This window comes from Lactuca saligna, chromosome 6 (assembly GCF_052625555.1).
Source record: "Lactuca saligna cultivar CGN05327 chromosome 6, ASM5262555v1, whole genome shotgun sequence".
In the NCBI taxonomy this organism is placed as follows: domain Eukaryota; kingdom Viridiplantae; phylum Streptophyta; class Magnoliopsida; order Asterales; family Asteraceae; genus Lactuca; species Lactuca saligna.
In genome coordinates, this window is record NC_136422.1 from 114397963 (window position 1) to 114417441 (window position 19479).

Here is a 19479-nt window from a genome sequence, read left to right on the forward strand (position 1 = left end):
ACACTGTATGCTTATACTTTACGACTCGGATATTCCACACTGTACACTTATACTTCACGACTCGGATATTCCACATTGTACGCTTATACTTCACAAGTCGGTTATTCCACTGTACGCTTATACTTCACAAGTTGGTTATTCCACTGTACGCTTATACTTCACAAGTCGGTTATTCCACACTGTACGCTTATACTTCACGATATGATTCCAGTTGATACACACTCAAGCGTAGTTAGATGTATGTCTGTGCTTGTATAGATGCATATAAATAATGATTGAAGGGCTTAGGAAGGCTTGTGTGCCCTATTTCCTTTTCTTCGTTGAGATGTGGTCTGGTGGGATCGGATGTCCATTCGAAGTTCGTTTGATTCATTAGTTATATATATATTATGTACACAAGCATAGACATATAGGATTTCTTTAGTCAGTTTAGTTATGAGTCTCTACCTCTAGTTCAACACTGTAATGGAAACACACTACCGACTATTTGGGATGCATCTTCGGGACACGGCCTTCTTCGTCGTCTAGTTGGTAACCAGAGTCCCCTGTAGGGAGAGCGGACATTGTGTGTATAGATCTATATGGGATTGACACCCCCGCACCCTGACTGCTAGCTATAGTCCACGGCCCACCAAGCCAAGGGGTGACAAATGTCGTAATTTATAGACGCTTGTAGGGCGTCAGGTACTCTAGTCTCGGTTAGTATGGTTACGAGTATCTCAGGTTGCCTTATAATTCATGGCCTTAAGGTGACAATATTATACCAGCAATTTACAATGTACGCTGGGAACCAATTTTCAGAGTCATATTGTTTTTAGACCTTGCTAGTTGTATCTTTCATTTGATACTGTTTGCAGTTTGTATTCTCTGTTTTAGACCTTGCTAGCTGTATCTTTCATTTGATACTGTCTGCGGTCTGTATTCTTTGTTTTAGACCTTACTAGCTGTATCTTTCATTTGGTACCATCTGGGGTCTGTATCTCTTTTTGTTAGACTGAGCCAGGCGTGTCGTTCGTTCGATACTCTCCTGGAGTCTATGATTCCTTTTTGCCCTAGTCAGCGGTCCTCACTGCTGGGGCATATGTTATTTCCCTGATTTCTCTTACTTTCTTTAATAATCAAATTCAGTATTTTGATAATGATAGCGATTAAGGGAAAACTACTTCTTACCACATAACTCCGTCTAGTCTTGGTAGAAGGCTGCTTTTATTAAAGAAAATATAGGATTTTCTGGAAAAGACACTAATGTAAAGGATACTCTAAAACTACCACTTTTATTAAAGTTATTTGAATAAAATGACACTAAATTCTTATGAACTCACCAACATTTGTAAAAATGCTGATACTCGCTTTTCAAATAACTTGTATTCTCATGTCAGCATTAGACAGGTACATCCCCAGAGCTGTTGATGAAGATAGCTTAGTACCATGCTGTTCTTATTACATTTACTTGTATTACTTTGATATATTGTAATGTGAACCATGTAAAAATATTACTATTAATGCAATGTTTTGTTGTACTTTAATTACTATAATGCATGTGTTGTGATACTTGACATGACGTCATCCACCCCAGAACGTTTCCGCCGTTCCGGTTTTGGGGTGTGACATTATCTACTATAGAAATCAGTTTAATGGTCAATAGAATAATGAATGAATGAATTAGTTTCTAAGATTCATAGAAACTAGTTTAGTAGTTTAAATTACGAGTTTATGTTTATTGTAATTTTTTTTATCAAATTATGTTTATTGTAATTGTTTGAATGTTGAAAGTTGAAACTTATGAACTTGTAGTGATGAAGTCTAAACAACCATCCGGTTATCAAAAATGTTAAAAGAGAAAACTAGTTGAAGAAAAGAGAAAGGTTGATATCGGTGCTCTAGAAAAGTTTATCCACAGACAACCTGTTGAAGAGCACATTGAAGAGCATGTTGAAGAGCACATTGAAGAGCATGTTCAAGAGAACATTGAAAAGCATGTTGAAGAGCACATTGAAGAGCAAGAGCATGTAGAAGTAGAAGAGATAGAAGAGCATGAGCCTATTAAAGACCTTGTTGATATAGATGATCCAAGAAGGTGAGAAAAACTTAATTCGGATGAGATTAAAATTTTGGTTGAGAAAGGTCCTAAAAGAGATAGTAGTATTATGTATGGTCCCTACGATAAATTTGGTAGACGATTTTCTGCAGCTTTGTCGACAAGAACTTTATCAAATCTGGAGAAGTGTGATAGAGAATGGCTAGTATATTCGAAAGAGCTAGACATGGTATTTTGTTTCTGTTGTGAAGTGTTTAGAAAAGGGATTTCAAAAGGTAAATTAGATGGTGAAGTTTATGCATATTGGCACCATGTTACCACTAGGGTTAAAGAGCACAAAATTTCATTGGATCATCTTACAAATAGGAATAAATGTTTTGACATCATAAAAGATTGAACATGAACGAAACAATTGATAAAGTTCAACATGAGCAATTCAAGAAAGAAAGAGATTACTGAAACAAGTGCTTTTAAGAATTATTGCAATAGTGAAGTTTCTTGCTAAACATAATTTAGCATTTCGTGGATCCAATGAAAAGTTGTATCAAAAAGGTAACTATAAATTGTATTTTTTGTTCCAGTTCCACCAAATTTTTTTTCTTAATTATGATGACTGATTCCACCTCTTATTTGTTAATTGTATTTTACAGGTAATGGAAATTTTTTGGTTGTCATTGAAATGTTGGAAGAGTTTGACACGGTTATCAAAGAGCATGTGCGATGGATCACAAGTGAAGGGCTTCATGTGCATTATCTTGGCCACCAAATCCAAAATGAACTAAATGTTGGATAAGATGTCTAAGTCCATAACTATTTCTGGTAAATACTTGACCCGACCCAACATGGTCCATTTGGGTTGCATGGCACCATGTAATTAGATAAACTAAATGAGAGAAATAACACATATGGTTTATTAATATATTATAAGGTCTAATATATTAATAATATTATTTAATTAGTTTTGATCAAGAATTAATTTAGAATTAATTAAGTGATCAAAAGAATAACTAATTAAATATATGGGTAGATTATATGAATCTTCCATATCTTATATAGTGGGCTAAAAGGCTCCATGGATTATCAAGTTGGGTTCCACCCATAAGGTGCTCCATGGATGCTCCATGGAGTTAACCCATGGATTGATAAATGAAGAGTCATGTTACATTAGGGTTTTACCTAACGCAAGACACTATATAAGGACCATGCCTCTTCCCAAAATCGGTTACACGTGTGGTACACACAAGAGAAACAAGAGGGCTTGGCCGATTTTGAGTGTGTTAAAGCATTCTCTGAAGTTTATACTTTGCATTTGGTGTTGTGTGAAGCATTTGAGGCATCACACTTGAGATTCTAGGCTCACAAGGTTTCAAGGAACACTTTCAACAACAAGGTATGTAATTCCATCTATTATTCAATTTATAATTGTTCCCCATGTATGCTAGATAGGATCATAGCCTTGGAAATCAACTTTGTATGATAATTAGACAAACATAGATCCAAGGTTATTTGGGTTTCATGTACACTTAGGAAGTGTTAGAATGCTCAAAACCCAACAGTGGTATCAGAGCCTAGGCTTGCTTGTTTGATTTTTGTGCAAACTGCTTGAAAAATCGAGTTTTTTGTTTTCTGCCTGTATGAACTCGCCTTGTCCATGGGGGGACTCGACGAGTTCATGACCAAATGCAAGCTACTCATTGAGTCAGTTCATGCACTCGACGAGTAGAGGTTGCAGTTTTCAGAATTTCGGTTCTTGTTGCTGGAAATGGACTAGAATTATTACCCTAAACTGTTTTGGTGTTTAAAACTTGTTTTACTTAGTGTAATGTTCATGTTAATCCATTTACAACAACAAGTTATCAAAATTACAAGTTTTTAAGTGTAATTTTTGATTCATGAAAGTGTTCATATTTATGTTCTGGATCTTATGATGTTTAGATGATCATGGGAATTATTTGTAACCTATGTGGTAGATTAAATCATGATCTTTTTGTGTTTAAATGGAGTCCATAACTTGTCCTCAAGTTATGGAAAACCAAAAGTGACTTTGCTTTAATACCATTAAAAGAACACATGGGTTATAAAAATGAAGAGTCTTCATTTTTAATACCCTAATAAACTCATAAGTTACAAGAAATGAAAAGTTTTGAAAGTTTACAAAACTTGCCCTCAAGTTTTGGAACAAGTAAAGTCTTGATTAAAACTTTAGTTCCAACCCTTAGAACTTTAAAAGTTAAAATTCAACCCTTATACTTATAATATTATAACTTAATAATAAAATATATATGTATAAGATCAAAGTCGTCTTACTGCTAGTACGCCTCATTCACGAAGCCGGTCTATAAGGTGGGTATAACGTTGTTGCCTATAAAATGGCAACTTAATGGGTGTCCACTCTCACTTACCGATTGCTTGACCGGTGGAGGGTCGTTAGCTGAACGGGTAAGACAAGGACTTATAAATTCTCATTAAAAGTATGATGAATATTATAAAGTAACTAAATGTTTTATTAAATCCCCAATCTTAGTTACTTTAGGATAAATGTGAATAAGGTGCTAATCCATGAAATTACACTTTACACTTTTTCTAAGTCGTTAGTGGAGCGTGTGTGGTTAACCGGCACACTAACTTGGACTTAAGAAGGTAAGTAAAGGGTGACTTAATATTTATCATAGTATCGATGGAGTGTGTGTGGTTAACCAGCACATCGATTGAGGGGTAATTTATTAAGGGTACCAAGTAATTTGCATGGTTACTTCACACCTTGTTTTGTGATCCTCGGCATCCCAGTCACAAAACTTGGAGGGCACACTCGAGATTGAAACATGCCTTTGAAAAGTTCATTGAATCTCAAAAGAATCTAAGAGTTTCTAAGAACCAAATTAAATATTTTAATATTTCGACTTTGGTGGAAATTGGTGAATCGTCATTCACCTACCTTTCAAATATTTGATCACTTAGATTACGGCATACCTCTTCTAAGTATAATATTTTGTGATTGGGTCCTAGCCTTAATACTACATTTGGGTGTTTTAATAAGGACTATTCCTATTTCTAAACTAAACTTTTCTTCTTCTCAGATGTCTGCAAACACTGCTGCTTCTGGCTCTAATCCTAATGGCTCCTTTTCTCTTATGAACTTGTGTGGGAAAGTCACTTTTGATGGAGCCAACTTTAATGAATGGATCAAAAACATTCGAATGATTACCCTCTACGAGGATAAAGAATATGTCCTCGATAAGGAGCTTAAGGAGATTGATGAGACAGTTGCTACTCCTCAAGAGATCGCTGACTTTAGGGCACATGAAAGGGATGCCACCAAGGTGGCATGCATCATGATGGCCACTATGACAACCGAACTCCAAAATTCCTACGAGGACTATTACCCTTTTGAAATGCACTAAGATTTGATGGAAAGATACCATCAAAGATCACGACAAGAGAGGTATGAAATCATCTCCTCCATGATAACAACCCGAATGAAGGATGGAGAACCCATCACGGACCACATGCAGAAAATGCAAAGATTTGTGGACCGCTTGCTGAAGCTTAATGTGAACTTCCCCGAGGAGCTAGAAATAGATATTATTTTGCACTCCTTACGTTCATGTTATGATCAATTCCACATGACATACCACATGAACAAGGAAGAGGTCACTCTCAGCAAACTTCAAGGACTCTTAAAGACTGTGGAAAGTGGTCTTAAGGGTAAGATGGTTGTTACTACTCCTACTCCTACCAACTCCACCCCTGTCTTGGCAATCGGGAAAGGACGAGGGAGGAAGAGAAAGAGTTCTTCGAAGGGTACCAAGGTTAGGACCCTTGATGGCTCTTCTTCAAGTGTAACCAAGAAAGGTTTCATCACTCCTCCTTCTGACCCAAAAGAGGCTAAATGCTTCTATTGCCATGAAAAGGCACATTGGAAGCGGAACTGCCCAAAGTACCAGCAAGATGTGAAGGATGGGAAAGTTAAACCCAACGATGCAGGTATTTACACTATCTTATCTAATAACCCATCCCATTCTAATTCTTGGGTCCTTGATACCAGTTGTGGTATTCATATATGTTCTGATTTACAGGGACTAAGAAGAAGTGAGAATGTGGAACAATGAAGAATAAACTTGATCATGGGAAACATGAAAGCTTCACCCGTCACCAAGATTGGAGTTTATACCTTATCGCTAAGTAGTGGGTTTAGTTTGGATTTGAATAAATGTTGTTATTCGCCAGAAATGGCAAGAAATATTATTTCCTTTCATGCATTGTATAAACAAGGTTTCACCTTTTCATTTGATAATGAAGTTGGTGTTGGGTTTTGAGCAATCTAACACTTCCTAAGTGTGCATGCAACCCTAATAAACCTTGGATCTATGTTTGTCTAAATACATGCAAAATAATAATTTTTCCAAGGTTTATAACCTATCTAACATGGCATGGGGAACATTTCAACATAAAGAGTTAGAAGAGATTACATACCTTTTTGATGAGTTTGGTTCTTGAGGAGTTTGAGGGCCAAGCACCAATAGTGTGAATGCCTCAAATGGAATCACAAAACACCACAAACTCTTGGAAAACTTTGAGAGAGTGTATACACTTGTATATTTCGGCCACACACAAGCTCACACACACTAGTTCACTAGTTACACTTAGGCTCCATTTCATGCTCCATAAGCATGCTTTTATAGTGTGCATGGTTAGGGTGAAACCCTAATAACCCATGACCTTTACTTTCCAAGGATCCATGGGTTAAAAGCTCCATGGATCATCCATGGACTTCCATATAAGCCTAGCCCATTAACGAATGAGTATTAGCCCACACTATATAAAACAATAGCCCATAATCTAATTAGTCTTCCTTTTAATCTCTAAATTAATTCATAATTAATTTAAGACTAAAACTAATTAAATAACATAACCTCATATTAATATATTATAACTTATAATATATTAATAAACATATGTGTATAACTCTCATAAAATTATCCATAACTAGTTTGGATGAGATGCAACCCAAATGGACCATGCCGGGTCGGGTCAAGTATATACAAAATAAGTTATGGACTTAGACACCTTATCCAACATACTCCCACTTGGATAAGTCTAATAACCATATTTGCGTATGTTACTTCAGGAACCAACCAGCAATCGTAGCTCTCGAAAACTCCGTTGAACTATGAAGACTCTGTTGAACTATGAAGCGCCATTTTAGATAAGTGATCATATAATCCTCTGTCCTCATGATATCAGTCGGACAAATACATGGAACAACGTCGTACTTATTGTCCAGCAGTTTGTTTCCCGATTTTCGATTTGTTTGACAAAGAACTTAATCGAACACATCAATTTAGTTCTGACCGGCCGGTACATAGGTCACAACAAAATCATCGAGGGGCCCAGATATCACTTCTATTTCTAGAAGGAACAGATAAACTTCGACTCATATACTTGTTCTACTACTTGTTGAATTGTACACAAAGGCACGTTTTATAACATCAAGTTACTGATGCGTTTACGTGCAATCAATGCACAACCAACCTATAGGTAACAACTCATATCTCTAGGTTTGAAGATTTATATGATATTACCGTCTCACAATCACTCGAGATAAATTCCATGAAGTGATACAAGTGAGCGTGGGTTTATTCCAATACTCATAACTTATGAGCACTCATGAATGTTGTAGCAACCATTGCTATGACTAAACCTATTTAGCCATCTACAAACCCGATTCATGACAGTCTTGATTCATACCTACTTCCAACATATGAATGACTGTGGAGTGTTTAAATAACTTAGTCATTCGGAAAGAATAAGCTAGCTATTTTGGAAGTCAAAACATGCAAAGTGAAACACAATAATAATCGAATCAATTATGGTCTCAGAACCCTTTTGAATATAAATAGAACCACCTTTTTATTTATCACCATATTGATTACACATTATTCATTGTATAATGTTTCAAACAATCAACTTAAGACTTGAATAAAAACAACAGTCGTCCCATGCTCCTAGCATGTACACTTTGTTTTTCTAAACAATAGTTATGCCATACTCCAAGTATGCACACTATGTTTGTCTATGATCCTTACAGTGTGATTTAGATCAATTGAACATGATTCCAATGATACTCATTTCACAATCCCAAATCCTTATTGTAAATGTGAGAATCCATGATTCCTATCATTTACCAAAAAATCTGTTAGATTTTAAACTTTTATGCAATGTTCCTCTGTAATGATTATTCACAAAGTCACCAGAACCTTGTCACCAGTCATTACAGAGTATTCCAAAGAAGGTCAATTTCTATGGAACGGAAGTCTCATATTTAAAGTACATTGCTTTGAACATCCTTCTTGCATTAAGGTTTTCTAATCTTACATAGATTGAATAACATCCACCTATGAAGACATTTCCATAGTCCCATTTTGACTATCACTTCCGAACAAGAGTTACTTCTTTTCAGAACATGTCAATACGGTCCTTTCCGACAACTTACATCATACTTCCAACTTTCCCTGAGCAACCAATCTTTGGTGAACCTCAGATTTGTCCTCGATAATTGCTTAATCACTTTAGTCATATCCAGTTCTAGACTTTTCCCTTCTAAACTCCCTGAGCATTTGGAAAATTTAGAAAGGATGAATATTATAGCACATGCAATCGATCCTATATCCGAAGAATATGGGACACGACTCATGATGTTTAACATCAAGACATGATACTAGACCAGTCTTTTGCTACAATATTTTTTTATTTGCCATGTTTTCAAAATTTAACTAAGAAGAGGGATGTCGTAGTCATAATTGAATTTTGAGAACGTAATATATATAGAATTTCCTTAAGTCGAACCATTCAGACACAAAATTCATATATATGTCCTTGACTAAAGATGATTAAAATCTCAATCTAAGCTTTATAATTGAAATGAAGTATAATTTCCTCTCCCTTAATTATAGCAAAACAACTTTCCAACCCCTGCAACTTCACGAATTGAAACTTTGTTTTCTATAATTAACATTGCTAACTTGCAACACTAACCGTAATAATCATGCTCCCACTAACATGATGATTATCAGCATAACACTTATGCACCCACTAGCTCTGACATATTTCTAGAAATTTGCTGGACTTCTGAAATTTAGATTCATACACCCTTTCTTAGATAGCTCACATGTGTGTCTAAACAATTTTCAGAACTATGAAAAGGGATGCCGTAATCATAGTCTCAATTGCTTAGGCATTTTCCATTTCTCACAAGTCCATGTTAGTGTGCCGGTTAACCACACGCGCTCCACTAACGACTTTTGAAAATGCAAATGACACAATTGCTATCTACTTAGTGAAAGCGTTTCCTCACCATCATTTTCATGAATCGGAGAGAAACCTTATGACACTTAGATTTTATAGGGTATGAGTTCCTATCCATGTGAATTTGTCAAAACCATAATCACAAGATAAGGTTAGTGAGAAATTCAGCCTTACATGGATTAAACTTGTTCAATCTTAGTTTCTTGTCACCTTGGTAGCACAAGGCCCACCAATGCTTCCAAGTTGAACTCTGATAACTCACATGCAAATTCAACTTATTTGAAGTAGGTACAGAAATAAGAATTATGTCAACACGATAGGTTGCAAACCTTAAGTCGTGTGCTAGTGATAAATTACAGGTTCTACTCTTGATTAAATCTTGAAACTCTTTCAAGATCTTTAAGGCTCCCACTGTCCTCTTGACATATAAGTTTCCCCAGTCAAGAACCATTCCTTTACAAAACAAATATTCAAGGGATAGTGCGGATTCTTATCAAGACTAACACTTCACACAATTGGTCTTAGTTGGTCTTTGTCTCATCCAAGACATCACAACTTACCAATCTCAAATGTACAAGAGTAGAAAACATTTTACACTACATTTGATAAGTGTTTTAAACCTTACTTTATGTCACTCTATGTTACAATCTTGGAGTATGACTCTAAGAGTTGTTTTGGAACGAAGTATGATTCATCTTCTTGATTTTAACCAATGCAACAATTCATGACCTCTCTTCTTTGCCATAACAATGCACTAAGACGTCCTTGGAGTATGAATTTGTGATATGGTTTCACAATCATTAAGATGATCATGAAATATGATACTAAAGTACTCTCCCATCCTTTCAGATTTGAGAAACTTTTATCTTTCTGCCTAATTTGATTCTTCTCACTTGTTTTGTCATACATTGTAACCTTTCCAATGTTACAGAATTATACTTAACCTCATAAGTATAATCATATTTACTAATATTTAGTAAATCATGACAAATCAATCTTTGTGATGGACCTTGACCAGCGCACACCCAATCTACCTAATTCCTTAGTCCTTCAATTGACTCACATATACATGTGATCAAAGAATTAGTCTTAATTTTCAAAGATGAAAATTCTCATTCATCATACAATACAACTTGTATGATTCCAAGTTTCAGTCCAATTGAAACTTGGGTGATGAAAAACTTTTTTCATTTGGTAAATTCAGACACTACCAAAAATGAAAGAATCAAATCCACTTTCCAATATTGCTATTACTGGAAACATATAAGCAACAATTTTCCACAGATGCCATTGTAAGGAGATTGTTAAAATAAATAAAATTAAAACCTTTTTTTTTAACTTTGCGGAAAAACTTATCCTTACAATCCACATGAAAACCTTGTTGTTATCTATTCATAAGAAATATATAATAACTCTTAAGCAACAGCTCAAAATTCTGATTACCGAACCATGCGATCGAAACCCACCTTCGCAATCAGAATTAACATATACTTACTTTAAGCTTCCTATCTTTTCTTTGATTCTTAAAAACATCAACATGTGACCCATTCACATTATGTAATAAGAATCTCCAAATAGAAAGTTAATAGATTTAGTCAATGGACTTTAACTGAAGTAGAGTCAAACTTTTGACTTGATCAATCTTATGATCTTTCAGGTAAATATGGCAGCTTCGCAACCAATGCCCCTTCCTTTGGCAACAAAACACATGGACCCTTTGGTAATGGCACATGAGACTATCTCAGACTTAGCCTTTCTCTTTACCATTTGGTCAACCGAGTTGACTATGGCCGATCCCTTTCCATTGGGAAGAGAAATGCTCTTCTAGATATCCAATGCTACCATTGCCAATGTCCATTTAAGGTTTGGGAAGTTGATCTTTTAATGAAATTTGCTTTACTGGTGTTCCAAATCATTGCTGATTCCACAACACCAAGCAAATAGATAACATCATTAAGGGTCATGTCATAGTCTGTCTCATATTAGACCCAAAGAGACTCACTATGTTACTAAGAAAGTGATTGAGCATCCAACTTTCACGAGACTTTGACACCCACCTCTCCCGGCTTGTCAATATGTGACTTAATCTCCAAGATGTGAGCACACATAGACTATGCTTGCCAATAGGGATTGAGTGACTTTAAACTTTTCAAGAACTTGTGGGTGAGGGAGAATAATTGGAGGAGGTGGAGGAAGTGAAGCATGATGTTAAGGGACACCATCTTCAAGAGATTTGGGAAGATCATAGTTGTCTAAACCAGACATTTATAATGGGAGAAAATCAAGTTAGTTGATTCAAAGTCCTTAATATAACACCCAATATGAAATATTAAGGCTAGGACCCAACACAATATTTTATAATTTGGAAGAGGGATGCCGTAATCCAAGCTATAAAATATTTGAAGGTAGGCGAATGACGATTCACCAATTTCCACCATGAAAAACGAAATAATTTATTAGGTTTTAATCGGATTTGAAATTCCTAGATCTTTTGAGATTCATTGAACTTTTCAATGGCTTGTTTCAATTTCGAGTGTGCCCTCTCAAATTTTGTGACTGGGATGCCGAGGATCACAAAACAAGGTGTGAATAACCATACCAATTCACTTGGTACCCTTAATATTATCACCTAATCAATGTGCCGGTTAACCACACACACTCCATTGATCTATGACAAACATTAAGTCACCCTTCGTGATCCTTACTGGTCCAAGTTAGTGTGCCGGTTAACCACACACGCTCCACCAACGACTTAGTAGGGTACAAAGTGTGAATTCCATGGGCTAGCACCAAATTCACATTTTTCCTAAAGTAACTAAGATTGGGAATTAAATAAAAAAAATATTTAGTTACTTTATAATAATCATTATACTTTTAATGAGAATTTAAAGTCATTGTCCTACCCGTTCGGCTAACGACCCTCCACCGATCAAGCAAGCGGTGGGTGAGAGTGGACACCCATTAAGTCGCCATTTTATAGGCAACAACCTTATACCCACCTTATAGACCGACTTCATGAATGAGGCCTACTAACGGTAAAACGACTTGTTCTTATACATATATATATATATATATATATATATATATATATATATATATATAATAATTAACCATTAATGTTATAAATAGTATAAGTGTTGAATTTTAACTTTTAAAATTCTAAGTGTTGGAATTAAAGTTTATTAAAGTGTGTGAAACTTTTCCAAATTCCAAAACTTGAGGGCAAGTTTTGAACAATTCATAAACTTTTGGATATTCATAACTTATGAGTTTTAATTAAGTGTTTTAAAGCTTTTAATGAATAGTCTCTTGGAAATTTATAACTTGAGGACAAGTTATGGAGTCCATAAAACATTTATGGGAAAACTCTTCAAGAAAATGTAACCTACAACTTCTTAAAAAAAACATTTAAAAGAAAACCTCTTGGAATTCCATAACTTGAGGACAAATTAAGAATTCCATTAAAACACATTAAGATCAAGAATTAACTAACAAACAATTTGCAAATAATTCCTATGATCTAACAAAACTCATATGAACATGAATATCCACATCAACAATTTCAAGAATCATATGAACACATATAAAATTGAAATTTTAATTATAACTTTGAAATTGTCCACCATCATCATTACCACATCAAAAACAGGTTTTATGATTCCAAAACAGTTTAAGGTAATGATTCTACACCAATTCCAGCACCAAAACTCGAAGATATGTTGTATGGGGGTCCAACTCGTCGAGTGCATGAACCAACTCGCCGAGTTGGATGAGTTTTTCCTTGGACTCGTCGAGTCCCTACATGGACTCGGCGAGTCAGCTGTGCAGACGGCATAAAATCTTCGTTTTTCAGCAATTTGCATCAAGTATTCAAACAAGCAAGCCTAGTCTCTGATACCACTATTGGGTTTTGAGCAATCTAACACTTCCTAAGTGTGCATGCAACCCTAATAAACCTTGGATCTATGTTTGTCTAAATACATGAAAAATAATAATTTTTCCAAGGTTTATAACCTATCTAACATGGCATGGGGAACATTTCAACATAAATAGTTAGAAGAGATTACATACCTTTTTGATGAGTTTGGTTCTTGAGGAGTTTGAGGGCCAAGCACCAATAGTGTGAATGCCTCAAATGGAATCACAAAACACCACAAACTCTTGGAAAACTTTGAGAGAGAGTGTATACACTTGTATATTTCGGCCACACACAAGCTCACACACACTAGTTCACTAGTTACACTTAGGCTCCATTTCATGCTCCATAAGCATGCTTATATAGTGTGCATGGTTAGGGTGAACCCCTAATAACCCATGACCTTTCCTTTCCAAGGATCCATGGGTTAAAAGCTCCATGGATCATCCATGGACTTCCATATAAGCCTAGCCCATTAACAAATGAGTATTAGCCCACACTATATAAAACAATAGCCCATAATCTAATTAGTCTTCCTTTTAATCTCTAAATTAATTCATAATTAATTTAAGACTAAAACTAATTAAATAACATAACCTCATATTAATATATTATAACTTATATTATATTAATAAACATATGTGTATAACTCTCATAAAATTATCCATAAATAGTTTGGATGAGATGCAACCCAAATGGACCATGCCGGGTCGGGTCAAGTATATACCAAATAAGTTATGGACTTAGACACCTTATCCAACAGTTGGTTCGATTAATGCTTTCTTTAATAATAGTCTTTATTTTAAAGCATTACTTTGTGATGGCGTGTATGAAACTGTATTTGTTGTAGATAACTTAGGAAATGATGTTTTGTGTATTGATTCTCCTAATAATAATAACTTGGATAAAGCATCACTATGGCATTGTCGTCTTGGACATATAAGCAAGAAACGCATAGGCCAACTCCAAAAGGATGGAGCCTTGGAGCCATTTGATCTAAAGTTTGATGATAGTTGTGAATCATGCTTACTTGGAAAAATAACAAAGTCACCCTTCACAGGTTCTTGTGAAAGGGGTGAAGGTTTATTGGACCTTGTACACACGGATGTGTGTGGACCATTCAAACATGCCACTAGGGATGCTAATCGTTATTATTTGACTTTTACTGATGATTATAGTAGATATGGATACATCTACTTAATCATGCATAAGTCAGAGACTTTCGAAAGGTTTAAGGAATTTAAACAGGAAGTCGAGAATCAATTGGGCAGGAACATTAAGATGCTTCGATCCGATCGAGGTGGTGAGTATCTTAGTTCAGAGTTCCTCGACTATCTTAGGGAATGTGGGATTGTCTCTCAATTGACACCTCCAAGGACACCGCAATTGAATGGTGTGGCTGAGAGGCGTAATCGAACCTTATTGTATATGGTTCTCTCCATGATGAGTCGAGCTTCGCTACCAATCTCATTCTGGGGGTATGCCTTAGAGACTGTCGCCCATATTCTTAATCTAGTCCCTACAAAGAAAGTTGTAAAAATTCCTCACGAGGTGTGGACTGGTAAGTTCCTAAACTAGACCACATCAAGACTTGGGGTTGCGAGGTTTTTTTGAGGCGTGAGTCTCATGATAAGCTAGAACCCTAAAGCGAGAGGTGTATTTTCATCGGCTACCAAAAAATATCCTTTGGTTACCTCTTCTACAGACCTAGTGATAATGTGGTTTTTGTAGCAAGAAGAGGAGTCTTTCGAGAGAGAGAATTTATAAGCCAAGGAGACAGTGGGAGGCAAATTAACCTTGAAGAACTTCAAGAGTCAAGCGGTGAAGGAACTTCAACTCTAGCCCTCAACTTAAGGAGGAAACTCTTATTGAGCAAATTTACGAGTCTGTACCTCTGAGGCGTTCCACGAGAGTTAGGAATACACCTGAGCATTACTATGGTTTCCATATTACTGCGGAAGGTGAGACACTTATTAGTGATGAGAAACTAGTAGGTCTGGATGAACCTAACAGCTACGCGGAAGCCATGGCAGGCCTCGAGTCTGCGAAATGGAAAGAGGCTATGGATAGAGAGATACAATCCATGTATGACAATCAAGTTTGGAACTTGGTTGAGAATGTACCGGGTCGTAAGAATGTAGGGTGCAAATGGATCTTCAAGAAGAAGACCGACATGGATGGTAATGTACACACTTATCAGGCTCGACTGGTTGCAAAGGGCTTTTCTCAAATTCCTGGAGTGGATTATGATGAGACATTTTCTCCAGTAGCCAAGATTAAGTCTATTAGGGTTATGTTAGCCATAGCTGCATTTCATGACTATGAAATTTGGCAAATGGATGTGTCAAAACCGCTTTCCTTAATGGAAAGTTAACTGAAGATATTTACATGAGTCAGCCAAAAGGTTTTGTCAGCAACGAGTACCCTAATAGAGTGTGTAAGCTTGAGAAATCCATTTATTGATTAAAGCAAGCACCTCGCAGATGGAATCTTCGCTTTGATGAAAAGGTCAACTAATTTGGATTTTCTAGGAGTAAAGATGAATCTTGTGTTTATGTCAAGGCTAGTAGGAGTATAGTTAGCTTTTTGGTATTGTATGTGGACGACATGCTACTCATAGGAAATGACATCCCAACTCTGCAGGAAGTTAAGTCCTGGCTTGGGAAGTGTTTCTCTATGAAGGAACTAGGAGAAGCTGCTTATATTCTAGGGATAAAGATTTTGAGAAACTGGAGTAAAAGAATAATTGGACTTAATCAAAGTACATACTTGGACAAGGTGTTGAAGAGATCCAGCATACAAAACTCCAAGAAAGGAGAGTTACCCATCTAGAGTAATGCCAGATTGAGTAAGACACAAAGCCCAAGTACCGAGGCTGAGATAGCAGAAATGAGCCAAGTACCTTATGCGTCAGTAGTAGGCTCGATCGTGTATGCTATGATGTGTACTCGACCTGATGTAGCTTTTGCCTTGAGCATGGTTAGCAGGTATCAGGGGAATCCTGGAAAGGCACATTGGACTGCGGTAAAGAATATCCTCAAGTACCTACGGAGGACTAAGGACTGGGTCCTTACCCTCGGTGGGAGTGATGACTTGAGAGTTGTAGGGTATAGCGATGCTAGCTTCCAGACTGATAAGGATAATTTCCGGTCTCAGTCGGGCTGGGTCTTTACCTTAAACGGAGGAGCAATCACTTGGAAGAGTTCCAAGCAGGAGACAGTGGCTGATTCCACTTGTGAATCAGAGTATATAGCAGCGAGCTAGGCAGCAAAGGAGGCAATATGGCTAAAGAACTTCATTGGAGACCTTGGAGTTGTACTAGCTATAAAGGAGCCCATTGAAATTTTATTTGATGATGAATAAAAGGTGTGTTTATTTATGAGTAAAGTGTTACTATCTTTTGTCAATCGTTTACTATAATTTCTTTTGCATGTTTTGACTTCCAGAATAATTATGATTGGTATATCATATTATTCAAACCTCCACAGTCGGTCATATGTTGGAAGTAGGTATGAATGAAGACTGTCATGATTGGTTGCAAAGGTCTAAGGTGTTGGACATGGCTACAACAATCATGAGTGCTCATAAGTTCTGAGCATTGGAGACAACCCACGCTCACTGGAATCACTTCATGGAATTTATCTCGAGTGATCGTGAGAGGGTAATATCATATAAGTCTTCAAACCTAGAGATATGATTTGTTACTTACGAGTTGGTTATGAATTGATTGTACGAAAACGCATTGGTAACTCGATGTTATAAAACGTGCTTTTGTGTGTAATTCAATAAGTGGTAGAACAAACATATGAGTCGAAGTTTATCTGTTTCTTCTTGGATTAGAAGCTGATATCTGGACCCCTCGATGATTTTGTTTTGACCTATGTACCGGGCCCGGTCAGAACTAAGTTGATGTGTTCAATTAAGTTCTTTGTCAAACAAATCGGAAATCGGGAAACAAACTGCTAAACAGTAAGTAAGATATTGTTCCATGTATTTATCCTGTTGATATCTAGAACAGAGGATTATATGGTCACTTATCTTAAATGGCGTATCAACATCATCTCAGTTCCGAGAGACCTTGAAAGAGCTACGATTGTCGATCGGTTCCTGAAGTATTACAGTTATAGTTATTAGACTTATCCAAGTGGGAAACTGTTGGATAAGGTGTCTAAGTCCATAACTAATTCTGGTAAATACTTGACCCGACCCGGCATGGTCCATTTGGGTTGCATGGCACCATGCAATTGGATAAACTAAATAAGAGAACAACACATATGGTTTATTAATATATTATAAGGTCTAGTATATTAATAATATTATTTATTTAGTTTTGATCAAGAATTAATTTAGAATTAATTAAGTGATCAAAAGAATAACTAATTAAATATATGGGTAGATTATATGAATCTTCCATATCTTATATAGTGGGCTAAAAGGCTCCATGGATTATCAAGTTAGGTTCCACCCATAAGGTGCTCCATGGATGCTCCATGGAGTTAACCCGTGGATTGAGAAATGAAGAGTCATGTTACATTAGGGTTTTACCTAATGCAACACACTATATAAGGACCATGCCTCTCCCCAAAATCGGTTACACGTGTGGTATACACAAGAGAAACAAGAGGGCTTGGCCGATTTTGAGTGTGTTAAAGCATTCTCTGAAGTTTATACTTCGCATTTGGTGTTGTGTGAAGCATTTGAGGCATCACACTTGAGGTGCTAGACTCACAAGGTTTCAAGGAACACTTTCAACAACAAGGTATGTAATGCTATCTATTATTCAATTTACAATTGTTCCCCATGTATGCTAGATAGGATCATAGCCTTGGAAATCAACTTTGTATGATAATTACACAAACATAGATCCAAGGTTATTAGGGTTGCATGTACACTTAGGAAGTGTTAGAATGATCAAAACCCAACACTAATATCTTTGCTAGCTGAAGAAATTAAAAAAGAACTTATCGAGAAGATGAAGGAAGCAAAGTACTACTCAATCACACTTGATTGTACTCCCGATTCAACTCAACAAGAACAAATGACTATAATAGTGAGGTATTTAAAGTTATCATATAATTATGTTACTATCGAGGAGTCCTTTTTAGGTTTTTTGAATGTTGATGATACCTCTGGAAAAGTATTATTTGATATTACACTTGAGGAGTTAATGTCTCTTGGTATTCAAATTGATGATATGCGTGGACAAGGCTATGATAATGGGGCAAACGTGAAAGTAAAACACCAAGGAGTGCAAAAGAGATTTTTAGATATAAATCCTAGAGTGTTTTACACTCCTTGTGGTTGCCATTCTCTTAATCTAACATTATGTGATATGGCTAACAAGTGGATTAAAGGAAAGAACTTTTTGGATTCATCCAGCGTATTTATACTATCTATGCAAATTCTACTAAGAGATGGGAAATTTTGAAAGATAATGTTAAAGCTTGGAGTCTTAAGTCATTGTGTCAAACTCATTGGGAATGTCGGGTTGAGAGTGTAAAGGCTATTAAACTGCAACTTGTGGATGTACAGGAAGCTTTATTTCAAGTTGGAGAAAAAGATAATGATGCCGCACTTGCAAGTGAAGCAACTTCAATAGCAGAAAAAGAACTTAGTGACTTTGAATTTTTGGTATCAATTGTTGTTTGGTATGAAGTACTAAACCATGTGAATATTGTGAGTAAGAAGTTACAATCAAAGGATATGCATCTTGATAATGATATTATAGAAATAAACAAATTGATTGGGTACTTCAAGGATTATAGAGAAACTGGTTTTTCAAAAGCGATTGTTGAAGCTAAAGAGATTGCTATTGAAATGGGTATTGATCCAATATTTCCACAAAAGCGTTTGATTGAAAGGAAAAAAAGGTTTGATGAGAGTTCAAGTAGTGAAAAAGTTTCATTTACACCTAAAGAGAATTTCAGAGTCAATTAATTCTTATACATTGTTGATCAAGCTATTTCTTCTCTTGAGACAAGATTTGAATACTTCAAATAGTATGATAAAGTATTTGGTTTTTTATTTCCACAAAATTTGATGGGAATTGAAGATAATGATCTTAAGTTATATTGCCATCGTCTTAAAAAAGCACTCAAATTTGAAGAAAGATCGGATATTGGTGTTGAGGAACTTTATACGGAGTTGAAATTATTTGAGACATTGGAAACCAATGAATTTAGAAACCCTATAGATGTTTTGAATTTTTTGAAAGAACTTG

General features: G+C 36.0%; 1 protein-coding gene across 1 annotated transcript; it reads left to right on the top strand.

Moving 5' to 3' along the window:
• Positions 1-18231: 18231 nt before the first annotated feature.
• Positions 18232-19196, top strand: LOC145002831 (uncharacterized). The gene is made up of 2 exons (XM_078962021.1): positions 18232-18492; positions 18792-19196. The coding sequence occupies exons 1-2, from the start codon at positions 18232-18234 to the stop codon at positions 19194-19196; spliced, it is 666 nt and encodes a 221-aa protein (XP_078818147.1).
• The last annotated feature ends 283 nt before the right edge of the window (positions 19197-19479 follow it).

Excerpts from the sequence above, each read along its gene's own strand:
- LOC145002831 (XM_078962021.1), top strand. The coding sequence starts at position 18,232 with ATGAAGGAAGCAAAGTACTACTCAATCACACTTGATTGTACTCCCGAT. Across the intron at positions 18,493-18,791 it reads ATAATGGGGCAAACGTGAAA|GAAGCTTTATTTCAAGTTGG; the intron begins GTAAAACACCAA and ends GTGGATGTACAG.